This window comes from Pithys albifrons, chromosome 6 (genome assembly GCF_047495875.1).
Source record: "Pithys albifrons albifrons isolate INPA30051 chromosome 6, PitAlb_v1, whole genome shotgun sequence".
Classification (NCBI taxonomy): domain Eukaryota; kingdom Metazoa; phylum Chordata; class Aves; order Passeriformes; family Thamnophilidae; genus Pithys; species Pithys albifrons.
The window spans coordinates 5079882-5095992 of NC_092463.1; the positions used below are offsets into that span (position 1 = coordinate 5079882).

The 16111-nt window shown below is 46.1% G+C and overlaps 2 protein-coding genes across 12 annotated transcripts in view; one reads left to right on the top strand and one right to left on the bottom strand.

Annotated features, from left to right (window-relative positions):
* Positions 1–1768: 1768 nt before the first annotated feature.
* Positions 1769–9885, bottom strand: TIMM9 (translocase of inner mitochondrial membrane 9). 2 transcript variants are annotated; one of them, XM_071557297.1, is made up of 4 exons: positions 9865–9885; positions 4571–4638; positions 4153–4248; positions 1769–2256 (listed from the first exon to the last, which is right to left on the bottom strand). In XM_071557297.1, exons 2-4 carry the CDS (start codon positions 4607–4609, stop codon positions 2122–2124), a joined length of 270 nt encoding a protein of 89 aa, XP_071413398.1. In that variant the 5' UTR covers positions 4610–4638; positions 9865–9885; the 3' UTR covers positions 1769–2121. The 2 variants fall into 2 exon arrangements, with proteins under 2 accessions (XP_071413398.1, XP_071413397.1); XM_071557296.1 differs by lacking the exon at positions 9865–9885 and adding an exon at positions 9564–9649.
* KIAA0586 (KIAA0586 ortholog) overlaps positions 9633–16111 on the top strand; it is a 77084-nt gene continuing 70605 nt past the window's right edge. For all 10 annotated transcript variants that reach the window (XM_071557281.1, XM_071557282.1, XM_071557287.1 and 7 more), the window contains exons 1-7: positions 9633–10074; positions 11103–11176; positions 11726–11795; positions 12973–13039; positions 14058–14235; positions 14634–14867; positions 15817–15985. In XM_071557281.1, the coding sequence (XP_071413382.1) occupies positions 9879–10074; positions 11103–11176; positions 11726–11795; positions 12973–13039; positions 14058–14235; positions 14634–14867; positions 15817–15985 (988 nt within the window). In that variant the 5' untranslated portion in view covers positions 9633–9878. The remainder of the gene's footprint in view (positions 10075–11102; positions 11177–11725; positions 11796–12972; positions 13040–14057; positions 14236–14633; positions 14868–15816; positions 15986–16111) is intronic.

Consider the following 16111-nt stretch of genomic DNA (forward strand, 5'->3'; position numbering starts at 1 on the left):
GAGGAGCAAAGTGCAGCTGCAACACTGACAAATGTGCTGATAAAACGTGTGTGACTCTGAAACAGTTTATCACGAATCATTCTCTGCCCACACCTCTCATCAACAGAATCTTACGGGATCCTGTTTTCCAAAAACACAATTCGAGGCAGCCATCAGGATGTGCCAACTTGTCATGAAAGCAAAGGGAAGTTAAACTTCAGCAAAGCAAGTTAATCTTTTAATGAAGTTTTCTCTGGTGCTTTCTGCACCACCTGGATCCTTTAGTTATGTGGATACACTTTATTCCCAAACTAAAATGTTATTTGTATCATCTGTATAGACAAGTCACTGAATTTGAAAATTACAACGTTTTGTAGTGAAATAGAGCTTGAACAAAAGTGGTTATGCAGACCTGAAAGTGAGTAATTTATTAACCAAGTCCCTCTAACACTTATTTAGCCTTTTCTACAGGAAATCTGTCAATATAAATACTGAAATGAGGGAAAACTAGAATTTTTTTCAAGCTTCCTCAATTCAGCCTCAAAACTCTTTGCCAGAAGACATCAAAATCCTCCCATTCCATCACTTAACCTCTTTAGTCACTTTTCTGAGCAGATGGAGATCAAATGGAAATTCTGAATCATGGATCACTTTCAAATGTTTAACAAACAGCAGCTTTAAGGAAAACCTTCAGCCTTTGCTATGGATGTATTGATTCTAATTGGCACTAACATCTGTGGCCTGATTGCAGCAATGATCCAAACATCATTATCCTGATATTCCATTAAAAACCAGGACATTGGAGACTTGCTGCCTTATTTGGGCTGTTTTTTAGGCTTCACTATTTCAGAGTGAGCTCTTGGCCATCTCCAAGGTAACAAGGCACAGGCTTGTACAGAACCCAGGTGTGGGATCAATCACAGTGCTTTCTTCCACCTTTGGAAGGCACAGGAACAGGTTTCCAGGGAGAGCTGGGGCAGTTTCAAACAGCAGTGTCTGGTGCAAGGGGCAGGTGCCCTGTGCTGCCATCAGGGGCCTGTAATCCACAGCCTGGACAGCAGAGTTTGAGCAGGAATAAAAAAACCCAGGAAATTATTCCCTCAAACTGCTGCTGGAAATAAGCTGGAGATGGTAACAGCACAAAGGCTGTGGATGGGCTCCCTACACAGCAGAACTAGGCAGCTCTCATGGAACAGCTTTGCTTCAGTCTTCATCACCTGCATTCCCAAAACTGGTGATCCTGATGTTCAGTTCCCTTTGTTGCTGTATTTTATGAGTTAGAACTAAAGAACAATGTGCCTGTTCTCGATCATTCCACTGTACCACTGACCCAAGGGCAGGATTGCAGCTACCAGGATCCTTTCAAAGGACTGGGGTGTTTCCTAACCCAAACCAGCTGCCTTCCAAACCTCCCTGGCCTCATCCTGCAGAACAGACACTGTTGTGCATTCACAGGCACAAGGGGAAGCTGCCAGCAGGCTCCGTGCTTGGAGTGCCTCAGGCCAGGCCTGGGTTTGGAGGACCCTGCAGGATTCCCCGAGGGAAACAAGGAGTGCACAGGAGTTGCTTTGGGCAGGAGTGATGTTAATGACCCCCTGTGTGGATGAGAGGGCAAAGCATGAGGCAAAGCTGACCTGGGGCAAAGCTGGCAGAGCAGCCCTGCCTGAGCTCCGTCTGGGATCAGCACAGGCTGAACAGAACTCTGTAGGAGCTGAGCAAAGAGCCCCCAGCAAACAGAACTGCTCTCAGCAGCCCAAAGATGGATCTTAGGAAAGAACATACAAACCTGTGTATGGCTCCCATTGATTTTATTTGAATTAAATAAAAAAGTGTATTTCCCATATTACATTGATTCATCTCAACCAGTCCCAGCAAAAGGCAGTTTAACCCTCCCACCACCCCTGAAAGTCAAACACACCAGCTGTGGGCCTGGGAGAGGCTGGATCCACATCACTCCACTGTGGAGTGAAAAGGACCTTGGAGACAGACTCCATGACTGACTTCCTGTTTAACCCTTCATGGTTCCCACTGTCTGAGCAGCACCAGGAGCTCTGCTCTGACCTGCTGGACACACATCCCGACAGCAGAAAATCCCAGGTGTGTTCCAGCACAGCTTGTGAAGTCTGAGCAGGGGGCTCTCCTCTAGCGAGGGGGGCTGAGCAGTCCTGCCTTGGCTGCCAGAGCCTCGTTCTGCTGGATGTGGTACTCCTGGAATCTCATGGAGATCCTCTGTGTCATCTTTAAATACTTCTGCAGGCAGTTGTCTGAGCAGGTCATCTACAGAAAGAGGAAGACAGAAGGCTTTAAACAGTACCAAAAACACTTCCCCAGCCAGGACCCAAAATATAATCACATGCAGGGACAGACAGCTGGGTGAGTACATCTGGTACTGTTAAGCCTCAAGATGAGGGCAGTAGATAATGAAGTTTAGTTTTTGAGGGATGCCTGAAACGTCTCTTAATATTCATTCTCATATGACAGTCTCCACAGGAAACATTTAGGATCTAGGAGACAATACCATTTCATCCTTGGGCTCTTCTTGTGAAATTAAACTATATATTTTGCAGTAAGTAATAAATTATTAAATTAGTATATTTTGCTTTAATTCTGTTTACAAACACATACTGGTTTTGACAGCCAAATACAACCTACTCTCTGCTAGCTCAGCTTAACCTTGTTTTGCCCTTGTTCCCATTAGCTCTATCCTAACTCAGTTACCCTTCAGCAAAGCAACCAGCGTACCCAGAGCACATCAGAGAAGCTCCATCAGCCAAGTGGACAGGGAAATAAATACCAGGACTATTCCACCCACAGTATTTTTCAAATTTAAAGTGTTTTTTTTCTTTAAGAGTAAAGAAACAGTTGGGAGATTCTTTATGAGCAGTTCTACCAATTGGCTATTCCATGTTAGAAAGGTTTTGAACCCTATCACTGTGAATTACAGAAAGGAAAACCAACCACTTTGCCTGATTACTTAGAAAACAAAAAAATTGCTTTGGTTCTGCTCAGTACAAAGGGATGTGAAAAGAAGGGATGAAAATGAACGAGACAAAACCCCACACCATTACACTTTGGCCTGGCATCAGCTACAGCAAAACCTGCTGAGCAGGAGTGAAGTCTCACTAGGAAACAAATTCTGGAACTACCCCAAGTCTCTGCTCCCAGAGGGAGTGGCATTTGTGACACGGTGCCTGGGAAGTCTAGACTTGCTGTAGGGAAAGAGATCAGAAATTGTTTTTTCAAGTACAGAATCCCAAAGGAGATGTAGGGAGGTCTTAATCTCAATTAGGGAAAGAAGAATCTGCCTTGGAAGCTACAAGAGCTTTGTCCAGTACAGCAGAACCAAAGCTAAAAGGAGACATGATTTCTGCCTGCACTGAGGAGTTGAACTCCAAGGATGCAGAAAATACTCATAAACAATGGTTTGTTTACAACTTCCCCCCCAGTGGTGTCAAACAAAGGTTATTAGACTTTTAACCAATATTAGAGTCTGAAACAGCCTCTCAACAGGAGAGAAGAAAAAAACACACAACTAATCTTATCAAGAGCTTAATCATTCTTGCAGGTGACTCTGTGATGGAGCTCCCGCAGTGCAGAGCACGGGATTCACCAGCCAGAGCTGTGCAGGCCCATGTTCCCAGGACTCACTGCAACGCAGGAATGGGGGTAAGTAAACAACTGCTTCAGCAGGACTCTTCCGAGAACGAGATGCAACCTGTGGGCAGGCACTTCCATGTCCATGGAGTCACCGTCCCTCAGGAGCTGAGGCACAAGGACCTCTGCTGACAGCTCAGAGAATGACACAGGATTGCAGGGAGCAGCCAACACTCAGCAGATTGGGCAGATTCCCTCTGCGTGTAGTACCAACAACCTACTTCTGGAATGGGTTGGGTGGGAAGGGACATTAAAGACCACCTTGTTCCACCCCCTGCCATGAGCAGGGACACTTTCCAATAGACAGGTTGCTCTAAGCCCTGTCCAAGCCAGTCTGGAACACTCCCAGGGATGGGACACTCACCTGGAAGGAGCATGGCAGGCACACACACTGCACTGCAGAACCTGCTGCCTGGCTTTTTTTTAGCCACTTGGAAGATCAAAACTCTCCAAGTTGCTTCAGAAATTGGAATGCTACACAGAAATTGTACCAAAGGGTCCTCAGAAGCAATGACCTACCTCTTCTGGTTTCACATCTCTGCTGGTGAAATCCTTTATGCAATCCAGGAAGCAGTTTTCTGTGAGTTTATTGTATGTGCCAAGAAACTCCTTGAACTGTAAATAAAAATTGGACAATTGAGTATTAAAAACAAATCCTGTGTTCATTTTTCTTACACACATCTGCCTGGGCTATCTGAAGGAAAGGTTACTAGAAAAATATACTATCAGAAGATTTTAGCAACAAATGCTGCTTGTACTTGAATCAGGTACTATACTGTCTTTGTCAACAGGCAAATGTTTAAATTTTGGTTGCTACAGAACTGATGTTAACTCAGATAATAACCTGCACTTCTGTCCCATGCCCCACACCTTTCGCTCAATGTGATAAAGTAGCACAAGACCTTCAAAGCCACCACTTGCACATTCACCACCTCACCTGCTTGATCTGGTCCGACTCCGATAGCTGCCCAGCCATATCCCACACCTGCCACTCAGTCACCTATTCTGGAGACAAAAGTCAAGTTTCACAAAAAAAGCATAAATACAAAATGCAACATTTTACATCACAATGCAATTTTATACATCCTGGAAATCTGTTTATGTGCAGCCTTGCTGGGAAACTTCCCAGCCATTCCCTCGAAGGGGAGTTACCTATTTGAAATGTATTCAGTGAAAAGAACATCCAAGATAATTCCAGGTATGAAACCTTCCAGGATCCACCTGTTAACTGCTGTCTTGAAACACTTTTATGGCACTTCAAACAGCTAAAGTGACTTATAAAATACCACGTTTACTTTTTTAAATGCTGTCAAACTCACAAAGTAAATGTAGGGCAGGAGTTGGGGAGAAGCAAAGCCATAACACTTTCTGGCCTTAAGAGTTTCAGTGACTTTAGATGTGATCTGTAAAAAGTAAGGAAGAAAGGCAGGTATGAACTGCTGGCCACTGACTCAGAGCAGCAGGGCCTGGTTTCTGTGCAGCTGCACCAAACACAAACTACAGCAAATGTTCTGGTCACTGACTGTAGTGAATGAAATGCAAGAAAACACAGAAGAATGAGAATGGCCTTAAAGGAAGTGAAAGAGACAAAAAGGGAAGAATGAACAGCGAGGGATCCAAGAAATTAGGCAAACATCCTCAAGGAAGACTCACATTCCTAATCCAACACACTAAAGTTAAGGCTTGAAAGCATCCCTGCAGGTTTCCTAGAACACTGACACCTAGTCTTCCTTTTCCCCAATTTCCATATTACCTAAGGCCTATCACAGATGATAATTAGTATCACATCTTGACAAGAACAAGCTCCTTCAGTTTAAGTCACATCAACTTGGGGAAGAAAAATGAGCACTGAAGTGCAATCACTTTGAGGAAAACCCCCTTCATTTTGCTCTTTAGCAAGGGCTGCTTACAATTAATGTTCTGTTATGCTTTGCCAAATTTTGGGTAAGACATTCATGTTTTAGAAAACTTTAACTATTCCAGTCTCAGCAGGGGAAGGGAAGGGGCACACAGGCTGCCTGAACGAGAACAAAGAGACAGTAACAATTATTTCTACAACAGAAAGAAAACTAAGCAACTAAAAATAGCACCAGGGAGCTCTCACATGAACTGTCCCTACACCCCCTCTCAGCAGCAAGTGGGTTATGACACTTGTATCTTATCACACTGTCCCTGCACAAGGAGCCAGGGCAGGGATGGCAGGTCTAGAGCACATGTGATTCCTGGATTTGAGATGCACATTCCCACAACCAAGAACTCCCCATGGGCAGACAGGCCACACAGGTTATTCTGATGGAAAACCTATGGAATATGGTGTTAAGAAGAAACAAGGTGTTATTCAGGTTGTCACTGAATCACAGACTGGTTTGGGTTGCAAGGAATATTACAGATCATCCAGTTTCAAGCCCTGCCATGGGCAGGGACACCTTCCACTATCCCAGGCTGCTCCAAACCCTGTCCAGCCTGGCCTTGGACACTCCCAGGGAAGGGGCAGCCACAGCTTCTTTGCCCAACCTGTGCCAGGGCCTCACCTCCCTCACAGGGAACAATTTCTTTCTAATATCCAGTCTAATGCTGCACTCTGTCAGTCTGAAGCCATTCCCTTTTATTCTGTCATTCCATGCCCTTGTCCAAAGTCCCTCTCCAGCCTGCCTCCTCTATCCTAGACCTCTAACCTACTGTAGGGGAATGGACATGATCTGCTAGGAAATAAGACCCGTCATAATTGTCCCAGATCAGTGCAGGTGGCTAATTAAGCAGACAAACTGCAGGGAGCAGGAAGGATTTTTGCCTCTGCCAAGCACAGGAAGCTCAAAGCTCAACAGTCAGTGCCATTTTCTCACACTCCGTGTTGCTTCACGGTTTCTGTTTACAGCAAACCCGATCTGCTTTCCATGACTAGTTTGGCAAGATTCAAACCTGCAGATAAAAACTGCAGTTCCACAGAGCTTTGGCACCTGGGAAAGGCTCTGATCTACATCAGGGCAATGGCACCACCTGATTGTCAGTGTCTGCAGCCCCTGTTCCTGTACAGGTGTTTCACACGTTCCGCAGTGAAATCACAGCTCTGCTGCACCTCTGGCTGTAACTCACAGCCCTGAACACCCAAAAAGGAGCTACCCGGACATTCCCAGGTTTGTTCTGAAGTCTGGTAAATGTGTTATTTCAAGTTTTCCTGCTGTTTCTCTTCTTCCCCTCCAACCTCTGGAAAACAGCTTAAAAATGAGGGATTGAAAAGCTCATTTTCTAGGGCTCGACTTACCCACCTCAGGGCTCCCCACAGAGCTGCTCACACCACTCCAGAGCACTCAGCTTTAATCCTACAGAGCCTGGATGACTTTCCTCTGGGCTAAGTGTGATTTGGAAATGCAGCACTGCACTTCTAAGCAAGTCACAGGGAAGGAAGCCAATCTCTGAACAAATCTCTGCTGCATGGAACGCATGGATCAGGTGTACTGGGTCACAGGGAAGTAGCAAGGCTGGGAAATCTCCCCTCTTGAAAGGCTCTGGAGCCATTCCAAGTACGTTTGGATGTTCTAAAGGGACATTAGGACAAGTCTCTCTGAGCACAATAAGCAGTTAAGGATAACCTGAGGTCTTGGTGTCTCTTAGACACTGTGGATTTTCCATCCTCATTCCACAAATACAAACCTGTTCCCTGTGCAAGACCCACCCCCAGCTCCTAGCCCTGTTTTTAGAACCTGGAAAATGCTTCCAGTATTTGTCTCTGCTGTGGCTGCTACTCCCATTGCCATGGAAACACAAACCACGACAGAGTGACAGCTTTGCCTTAAGAGGGAAAAACTGGTTTATAACTAAAACCAGCGATTAGATGAAGGATTCTGAACATAGCAGAACAGGAGGCAGAACTACAGGTGTCAGAACTCTCCTAAAACTTCTGATCTGTGGGAATGCAGCTTCCCCAGCTGTCTCCAGACCTCTGGAGGTAGAGGGATCATGAAGGTAGCACCTAATAACTCGAACAGGGCTTTTAATTATTATTATAATTACTGTACTCCTGGGTGACCACAAAGCCTCCCTCCATCACCAGCCTGGAACTCTTACAGGTGAAGCACGTGGAGGAAGTTTTTTTCCCACCACCATTCATGTCCATGACCTAACCTGGAATCAGCAGAATCCTTTCCCATGGAAGCTAAACAAGCCTTGTGTTTGGGGTGGGTTTATTCCCCCTTTTTGTGAGGAGCTGCATTTTCATGGAGAGACACCACAAATCCATCACCCTTGTTGTCCTAATTAACATCTGAATTAGGTGTAGGTATCACCTTCTTTATAAAGAGAAAGCTGAAATATCTTTATAAGCCTTTGCTTCCAACTGTACACAGTGAACACCATGTGAATGTTTCTGAAAAGGACAAGGAAGAATAAAAACATCAAGTCAAAAAAATGTGTCAAAATAAATAAGAATAAAAATATTGAGTCAAAGAATTGTGTCAAGAAAAGAATAAAAATACAGATGCAAAGAACTGGGTCAAGATAAAGCCTCCTCAGCCTATAGAGAAAGTTCTTTTTATTCCTGGGGATCATTAGGCTAAAACTTGACTAAGATTAAAAAAACCCACAAACTAATTGGTTTTAAGAGGCCAGAGGCATTTAAAGAAGTGAGAAGCACGTGGTGAGATGAGAAAGGGGCTGGTCAGAAGGTGGGTGGATAATTAGCTGTGCCTGGTTATCTCCTGGATTTGGGCAGGGCCCTGCCCTGGAGGAAGGAAATGAATGGTAGAAATCTGACACCAAAGGCGAGTTAGCACAGTCGGTGTTAAACCAGATCCCCGAGAGCTTCTCTGGACACTTTGGGTGCCTATCCTGGGAGGAAATACCCCTTTTCCTATAAGTCTCCCTATTTAAGGTACATCAGACCTGGCTGATGCTTCTCAACCAATACAATCAAACCCTGCATATAAGGCAACTTCACCTCGCTTTATTTTTTGTTTCCCTTCACTCGATCCTGCAGCTTCCCGTGCCAAGGGCACCTTGGGTTCCCCGGCTCGGGGCTCGCTCGTTCGGCCAAATCCCGGCACGACACCGGACACAGAGCGCCCTTCTCTTCCCCCCCCGCCGGGGAAAACGCCTGAGCAGGGACGGGATTGCCCTTCCCGGCCCCTCAGCGAGCGCTTCGGCCCTTCAGGGAACGCTCCTGGCACCTCAAGAGCGCTCCACGGCGCTCGGGAGCGCGCCGGGCTCTCCCAGTCCCTCACGGGCGCTCCTGGACGTCGGGAACGCGCCCGGTGCCTCGGAAATGCCTCCGTCCCTCAGGAATACTCCCAGCCCCTCATGGGCGCTTTCTGTTCCTCAGGAGCCCTCTGGTCCCTCAGCAACACTCCCGATCCCTCAGAGGCCTTCCCGTTCCTGAGAACACTCCTGTGCCCTCAGAGGCCTTCCCGGCCCCTCAGGGGCCCTCCTGAGCCCCCCCCCCCCCCACTCCCTCATGGGCGCTCTCTGTCCCTCAGGAACCCTCTGGTCCCTCACGGGCTCCCCTGGTTCCTCAGGAACACTCTCGGTCGTTCAGGAACACTCCTGATCCCTCAGAGGCCTTCCCGTCCCTCAGAACATTCCTGGACCCCTCAGAGGCCCTCCTGAGCTCTCCCGCTCCCTCATGGGCTTTCCCGGTTCCTCAGGAACATTCACGATCCCTCTGAGGCCTTTCCGTCCCTCAGGAACATTCCTGGATCCCTCAGAGGCCCTCCTGAGCTCTCCCGCTCCCTCATGGGCTTTCCCGGTCCCTCAGGAACATTCACGATCCCTCTGAGGCCTTTCCGTCCCTCAGGAACACTCCCGGCCCCTCCTGGGCTCTCCCGGTCCCTCAGGAACGCTCCCGGCCCCTCCTGGGCTCCCCTGGTCCCTCAGGAACACTCCCGGCCCCTCAGGAGCCCTCCCGGAGCCCCCCGCTCGCTCTCCCCACGCGCACTCACCGGCCCCGCAGATTCGCCACGGCCGCGCGCGCCGGGCCCGCCCCGCCCCCGGTGCCGCAGATTCGCCACGCCAGGCGGCGAATCGGCCGATCCCGCCGCGATTCCCGCCGGGCACCGAGGGAAGGAAAGGAAGGGAAGGGAAGGACGCGGCATTTCCCGGCGGGGCGGGAGCTGTGGCCATGGCAGCGCGCGGGGCTGAAGGGAGCGGCTGAGGCGGAGCGGGGCCGGGACGGAGCTCTCTCTGCCCGCACCTCGCGAGCGAACCGCGCCCCGCAACCCTCGGGCCGCCTCTGAGACTCACCCCTCCTTTCCCTTATGGAAGAGCAGAGCTGCTCCAGCCGGGAGTCCCTGGACAGCCTCCCGGGACCCCGCAGGAAGAAGCCCCCCGGGAGGGCCGTGAGGGTCGCGGTGCAGAAGCACCGTAAGGGGCTCCCGCCCTGCCCGGGCCCTGCCGCAGGTTTGGCCGCACACGGAGCCCCGAGCGGGGCCGGGACCGCACGGAGCGCCCCAGGTGCGTCACTGCCGTCACTCACCGTCATTCACCATCACTCATCATCATTCACCACCTGAAGGGAAATTCTGGCCAGGTGGGGGTTGGTCTCTTCTCCCAGGCACTCAGCAATAGGACAAGGGGGCACGATGGGCTCAAGCTCTGCCAGGGGAAATTGAAGTTGGAGATCGGAAAAAAACTTCTTTGCAGAGAGAGTGCTCAGGGATTGGAATGGGCTGCCCAGAGAGGGGGTGGATTCCCCATCCCTGGAGGTTTTTAAGGTGAGATTGGCCGTGGCACTGAGTGCCATGATCTGGCAAAGGGCCTGGAGTTGGACCAAGTGTTGGACTTAATGATTTTGGAGGTCTTTTCCAACCCAATCCATTCTATGATTCACCATCATTTACTGTCAGCCGCTCAGGCCGGTGCTGGAAGCGCCAGGAAGTGTTTGCAGCTGTGCTTGACTTCTCTCGTTAAGGTATCTTTGTATCCTCCAGCTCCAAGTGTCAGCAGGCCTCGTTTTCCCAAACTGGTTTGCACCTGAAAAGCGAATTGTAGTAAAGCACAGGTTGCCCAGAGAAGCTGTGGCTGCCCCATCCCTGGGAGTGTCCAAGGCCAGGTTGGACAGGGCTTGGAGCAACCTGGGATGGTGGAAGGTGTCCCTGCCCGTGGGGACAGAGATGTGTATTCCCTGTTAAATATCCCTGTTTAAATGATATTTAATAATAATAGTTTGTCCCTGCCCATGGGGGCGGGGATGTTTATTCCCTGTTAAATATCTCTGTTTAAAAGATATTTAATAATAGTTAATAATAATCTGTTCTTCAGAGATTTTTTTATATGCTGTAAAATAAGTCTTCAGTCCATGCTGTCAGAATTCATTGATGTTTATAAATTGCAGCTCCACATCCATGGTCATTTGTGTTATAAAAGTCATTATGTGTAGGTATTCAGAGGAGGGAAATGCAGAGATTTGGGTTAGTCAAGCTGTACTGAAATGCAAACAAGCCATTATTATTATAACCACAGTAAAACTGCTTTTATTTCAGGAGTCCTCAGCACTAAGGGATATCCAGAACATCTTCCAGCTGTTAATGCAGAGCCCGTGTTTTTATCCCAAATGGTAAGAAAGGGGCTGTTGCTTCCTGCAATCTTGAACTCAGAGAAGAGCATTTTCCTCAAAAAGCTGTAGCTCCTCTAAAAGCATCACAAGTGTTTGGCTTGGCCTCTGCACAACAACTGTGCAGCTGCTTTTCCTCTGAGTTGCTGCCTCTGAGTGTGGTATTAATGCTGAAGTGTCTGGAGGGGCTTTATTTGCTGCATTGCCTGTTCCATCGTTAATACCAAGGCTTGTCTTTAAATCCTGGTGTAATTCTTCCTTTGAAAAGGTGGGTGCACATGACACAATACTCGTTAACACCCTGAAACCTTTTGTTAATTCTTTTTGCCCTTCATATCAGAGGGAAAGAAATGAACATTAGCATATGCAGAAGTGTTTAATACTAAATTCTGTGTGTTTGGGTAATCCTGAATTGTTAGAAATTGGCAGCTTGTCTGTTCGTGAGTGCAGATGATTCCATTTGTGTAATAATTTGTACAATTCTTCCTGCTTCTGAAATTCTGGCCACTGAAAGCAGAGTCTTTGATCTGGGCTCTCTTTGTTCTCCTGAAGGATTTTGCTGGAGAAGCTGCACTACAAGAAGATCCTTCATTGCTGCTGGAGGACAGCAGAGGACCTCAAGGTAAGACACATCAATCTGCTGCTGCAGCCCCTTGTTTTGTAAGAAAGCTGGTTAATTAGAGAAAAAGAAAGCTTTAATTTTGTCTTAGGTATTTTTCTTCATTACGGAAACTCCTGAGTGAAAATACTCAAAGGTTTCTTTGATTAAAAGGTGATAATTGTAAAGTACATTCTGAAGTTTTGTGAATTTAGCCTCATTTTTGCTGGCATTGCAATAGCTCTTCTGATTAACTGAGTGGGACTTTCACCAGTTCACCAGAACGTTGAGATTGGTTTTGTTAATCCAACTGTTCATGTTTCTCAATAGAGAATTTAAGGCAGGGGCTTGTTTGGATGCATTTTCCTCTTGTGAGTAGTTGTACTACAAAGGCATATTTTTCATCAAGCAGCCAATACTATAAAAGTGTATTTTTAATAGTTAAGAACCTTAAGAAATCACAATGTCAATGTCTTTAACTTCTAAATCCCCCAGTGCCAGTCAGATCTGGGAAAGTTGAGGCTTTTTAAACAAAATACACTTATGCAGGTCTCTTGGATATCTGGGGCTGTGTAGAGGAAAGAAACACCAACCAATTTTTGGCCCTGTTTAAGGCCAAGAGTCAATACTTTAGTTTCCTCTTTATGCTCACAGGGCAGATTATCAGCACTTGGGTACAAGCTGAGTGTCAGCAGCAGCAGAAAAACACAAACCTCCCACATCTGGTTGTTTTCTCTGCCCAGCAAACGGGGTGGGGGAGAGCCTGCAGTCCTGTTAGCATAATGTGCAGCTATTGACATTTTTTTTGTAATTTATGATGACTGTAGGGAAATACACATATCACAGTCCTTTTCCTTTTTTTTTTAATTAATTTTTTTTTCCAGTTTAGAATTTGCAGTGTTTTATGGACTGGGTTGTCTGAGCTCGAGTTACCATTTGGACTTTACTTACCATTATTAGATTTCACTGATACCAACATTCTGTATTATATAAAATTGGGATAAATAAAGCCTTTTCTTACTTTCATCATTACTTAGTGAAGGAAAACAATTGGTTACTGCAATAGATGATGTGGTTTGTGCAGCCAAGAGATTCTTTACAGCAAAATTGTATGTTTTGAAATAATACTTTGTTTCTATCTATAAAATAGACATTTTGTGTCAGTTAACTCTACAAAATGTGTTGTGTCCTTCCCTTACAGAGGATGTTTTTATTTCTCAATATGCTACTGGCCAGAAAGAGGCTCTGAGAGCAGTGTTAAAGCAAAAGTAAGTGTGTGGTGTTGGTAGTGACTTAGCTGTGCTGTTTCTATACAGATGTACAGCTATACCCTTCAGTTTTTACCAAAATTCATAGCTGGTAAGAAAAAAGTGTTATTTACTGTTCTTTGTTACTATTCTTTTTCTGTCTGTGAGGGTGTTTTGAGTTTATTTTATCATTCACTGGAGTATCTTGTTTATTTTGTGTACTTTTGAGAACACCTTTAGACTATTGGAATTAATGATTTTATGATAGAAGAGTCAGACAAGATAATTCCCCTTGTGCCAAAACTACGTAATAATTTTTAGGACAGATAAAGACATATGCTGTTTATCCATGGGCTGGAAATCTTGAGGATCAAAAATCTAGTTAGACTTTGCTGCTGGAATCACAGAATGGTTTGGGTTGGAAGGGACCTGGAAGACCACCTTGTTCCAGCTCCTGCCATGAACAGGGACACCTTCCACTAGCCCAGGTTGCTCCAAACCTGGGACACTGAACTTCATAAAACACAAACTGCAAACATATTCTTTGTTGTGGTTGCAGGGAAATGCCTTTTGTATTAGTATCTGTAAGCTAATCCTGAGAAGTTTCTTGTGCCATGTTAAAAGATGGGAGTGAATTTGTTTCTTACATCATAGAATTGATTGGGTTGGAAAAGACCTCTGAGATCATCAAGTCCAACCCTTGGTCCAACTCCAGTCCCTTTACCAGATCATGGCACTCAGTGCCACGGCCAAGCTCAGTTGAAAAACCTCCAGGGATGGGGAATCCACCCCCTCTCTGGGCAGCCCATTCCAATGCCTGATTCCTCTCTCTGCAAAGAATTTGTTTCTGATCTCCAGCTTCAATTTCCCCTGGCAGAGCTTGAGCCCATCGTGCCCCCTTGTCCTATTGCTGAGTGCCTGGGATACTGAAATCTTCAAGAAATGGTTATATAGTGATATCAGTGCTATGTATGGGGAATCATTTGCTTGGAGGAGATATGGAGAAAACAGTGCTATTGACATACACTTATTTTTGCAGAGCTCAGAATCCTCCTGTACCTAAGGAGGTGAAGGTGCAGCTCTTGGGAAGTGGCTCCACAGGAAAAAGGGAAGGTGTTGGTCCTGACAGCAGGTCAGCCCCCAGGGAAGTGGACTCTGCAACAACCATTGCTGCAGCCACAGCTGCTGCCATTGCCACGACAGCTCCACTCTTCAGGGTGAGTAAGAGGCTTGTGGGAACATCAGTTCTTTGTCCACTAAAAATAGTAGATGTTCCAAACAAGCCTCAAATCATTGGTAGTAGCTCCAGAGAGCCTGAGTGTGTCTGCTCATTTTTCTCTGTGTGTTTGGAAACACACACTTACTGACCAACACACCAAAGGGAACTCATTTGGATTTGGCTGAATGGTCAAAGATCAGAGACCGTTTGATTTCTCTTTTAGAAATCTGTAATATTGCCAAACCACCAAACACTAGGCTAAGTAGGGTTTTATTTATGTCTTTTGGAAAGCAAATCCAGGATTCTGTGAAGGATGTTTTGCTCTCTTCATGCTTTCACCTCTTCTGAAGTAAGGAGGTTTTTTCCTCCTTTTTTTAATTTTGTCCTCTCTTGCAGGTTCAAAATGACTTGGAGGCCAAAGTGAACTCAGTTTCAGCATTACTTAATAAACTGCAGGAGACAGACAGACACCTGCAGCGTGTGGCTGAACAGCAAACCAGCATGAAGGCTCAGCATGAGGGGCCCCACTGTCACCAGAGAGTCAGTGAGCTTGAAAAACAAATGAATGCTTTCATGGTGCAACGGATCCAGCATCTGGAAAAGATACAGGAGCAGCAAATGAGTATTCAGGTACCTGAGTCACAGTGCAGTAGCTCTACTTTAATCATTTCATCTGTATCTCTGTGTTGATTTTATAATAATTTGGATTATGTCTTACTATGAGAAAGAAAAAAAACTTTTGGGAAAAGTTTTATTTCTGATTCTGTCCCAGATAACTCCTTTCCCCTCCTCCCTAATTTTTGTGTCTGTGGAAAGTAAATGCAAGAATTGTTAAATGTTCTCATTCCCTCTGAGAAATTAAGTCTTTGTTAATTGAGGATACTTCTACTTAATAAGTAGCCAGTCAGCTTAAAAATCTAAGTTATAAATGTAAGGCCTGTGTGCTTTTTGAAAGGCAGAATAATGTCCAGATACATGTGTACTCTGAGGCTGTAAATGACTTTTCTCTCAAATACAACATCAAAAGCTGTTTAATGTGATTTAATGGCAAGTATTTATGCTTGGAATTGAAATGAATGCATATATCATTCCAGAAAGAAAGAGAGAGCACTCATGACAAGAAAGACCTTGAGGGGCTGGAGTGTGTGCAGAGAAGGGAATGGAGATGGGGAAGGATCTGGAGCAGCTGAGGGAGCTGGGAGGGCTCAGCCTGAACCCTCAGGAGGAGGAGGCTCAGGGGGGACTTTCCTGCTCTCTGCAACATCTTGTCAGGAGTCAGGCTCTGCTCCCAGGGAACAGCAATAGGATGAGAGGAAACTGCCTCAAGTTGCACCAGGGGAGGTTTAGTTTGGATATTAGGGAAAATGTCTTCAACACAGGGTGGTCAGGAATTGGAACAGGCTGCCCAGGGCAGTCATGGAGTCCCCATGCTTGGAAGTGTTCAGAAAACATGTGAATGTGGCACTTGGGGACATGGTTTGGTGGTGTTACTGGGAGAGTGATGGGACTTGCTGACCTTAGAGGGCCTTTCTAACCTTAACAGTTCTCAGATCTGATTATCTGTAATTTTTCCTCTCAGTCTCATCTCCTCAGCTCTGCAGTGAACACACGTGGGTTGCAGCAGAATCCTGTGCCTCCCTCCAGTGTCCTGGTAAAGCAATCTGAGCAGCCAGAGCAGAGATCACTCACTAATGAAGTGCCTTCCTGTCAGAGGGGTTTGTTTCCTACCAGTCATGCACCAGCCCAAGGTGAAGACAAATTCTTAGTTCCTTATTTTCAATATTAGTTTTGCATTAATTTTGTTTCCATTAATATTGGATTGTACATCACATCAGTAATGAGTAGTAAACATTCCCTTGGTGTGACTGGTTTTA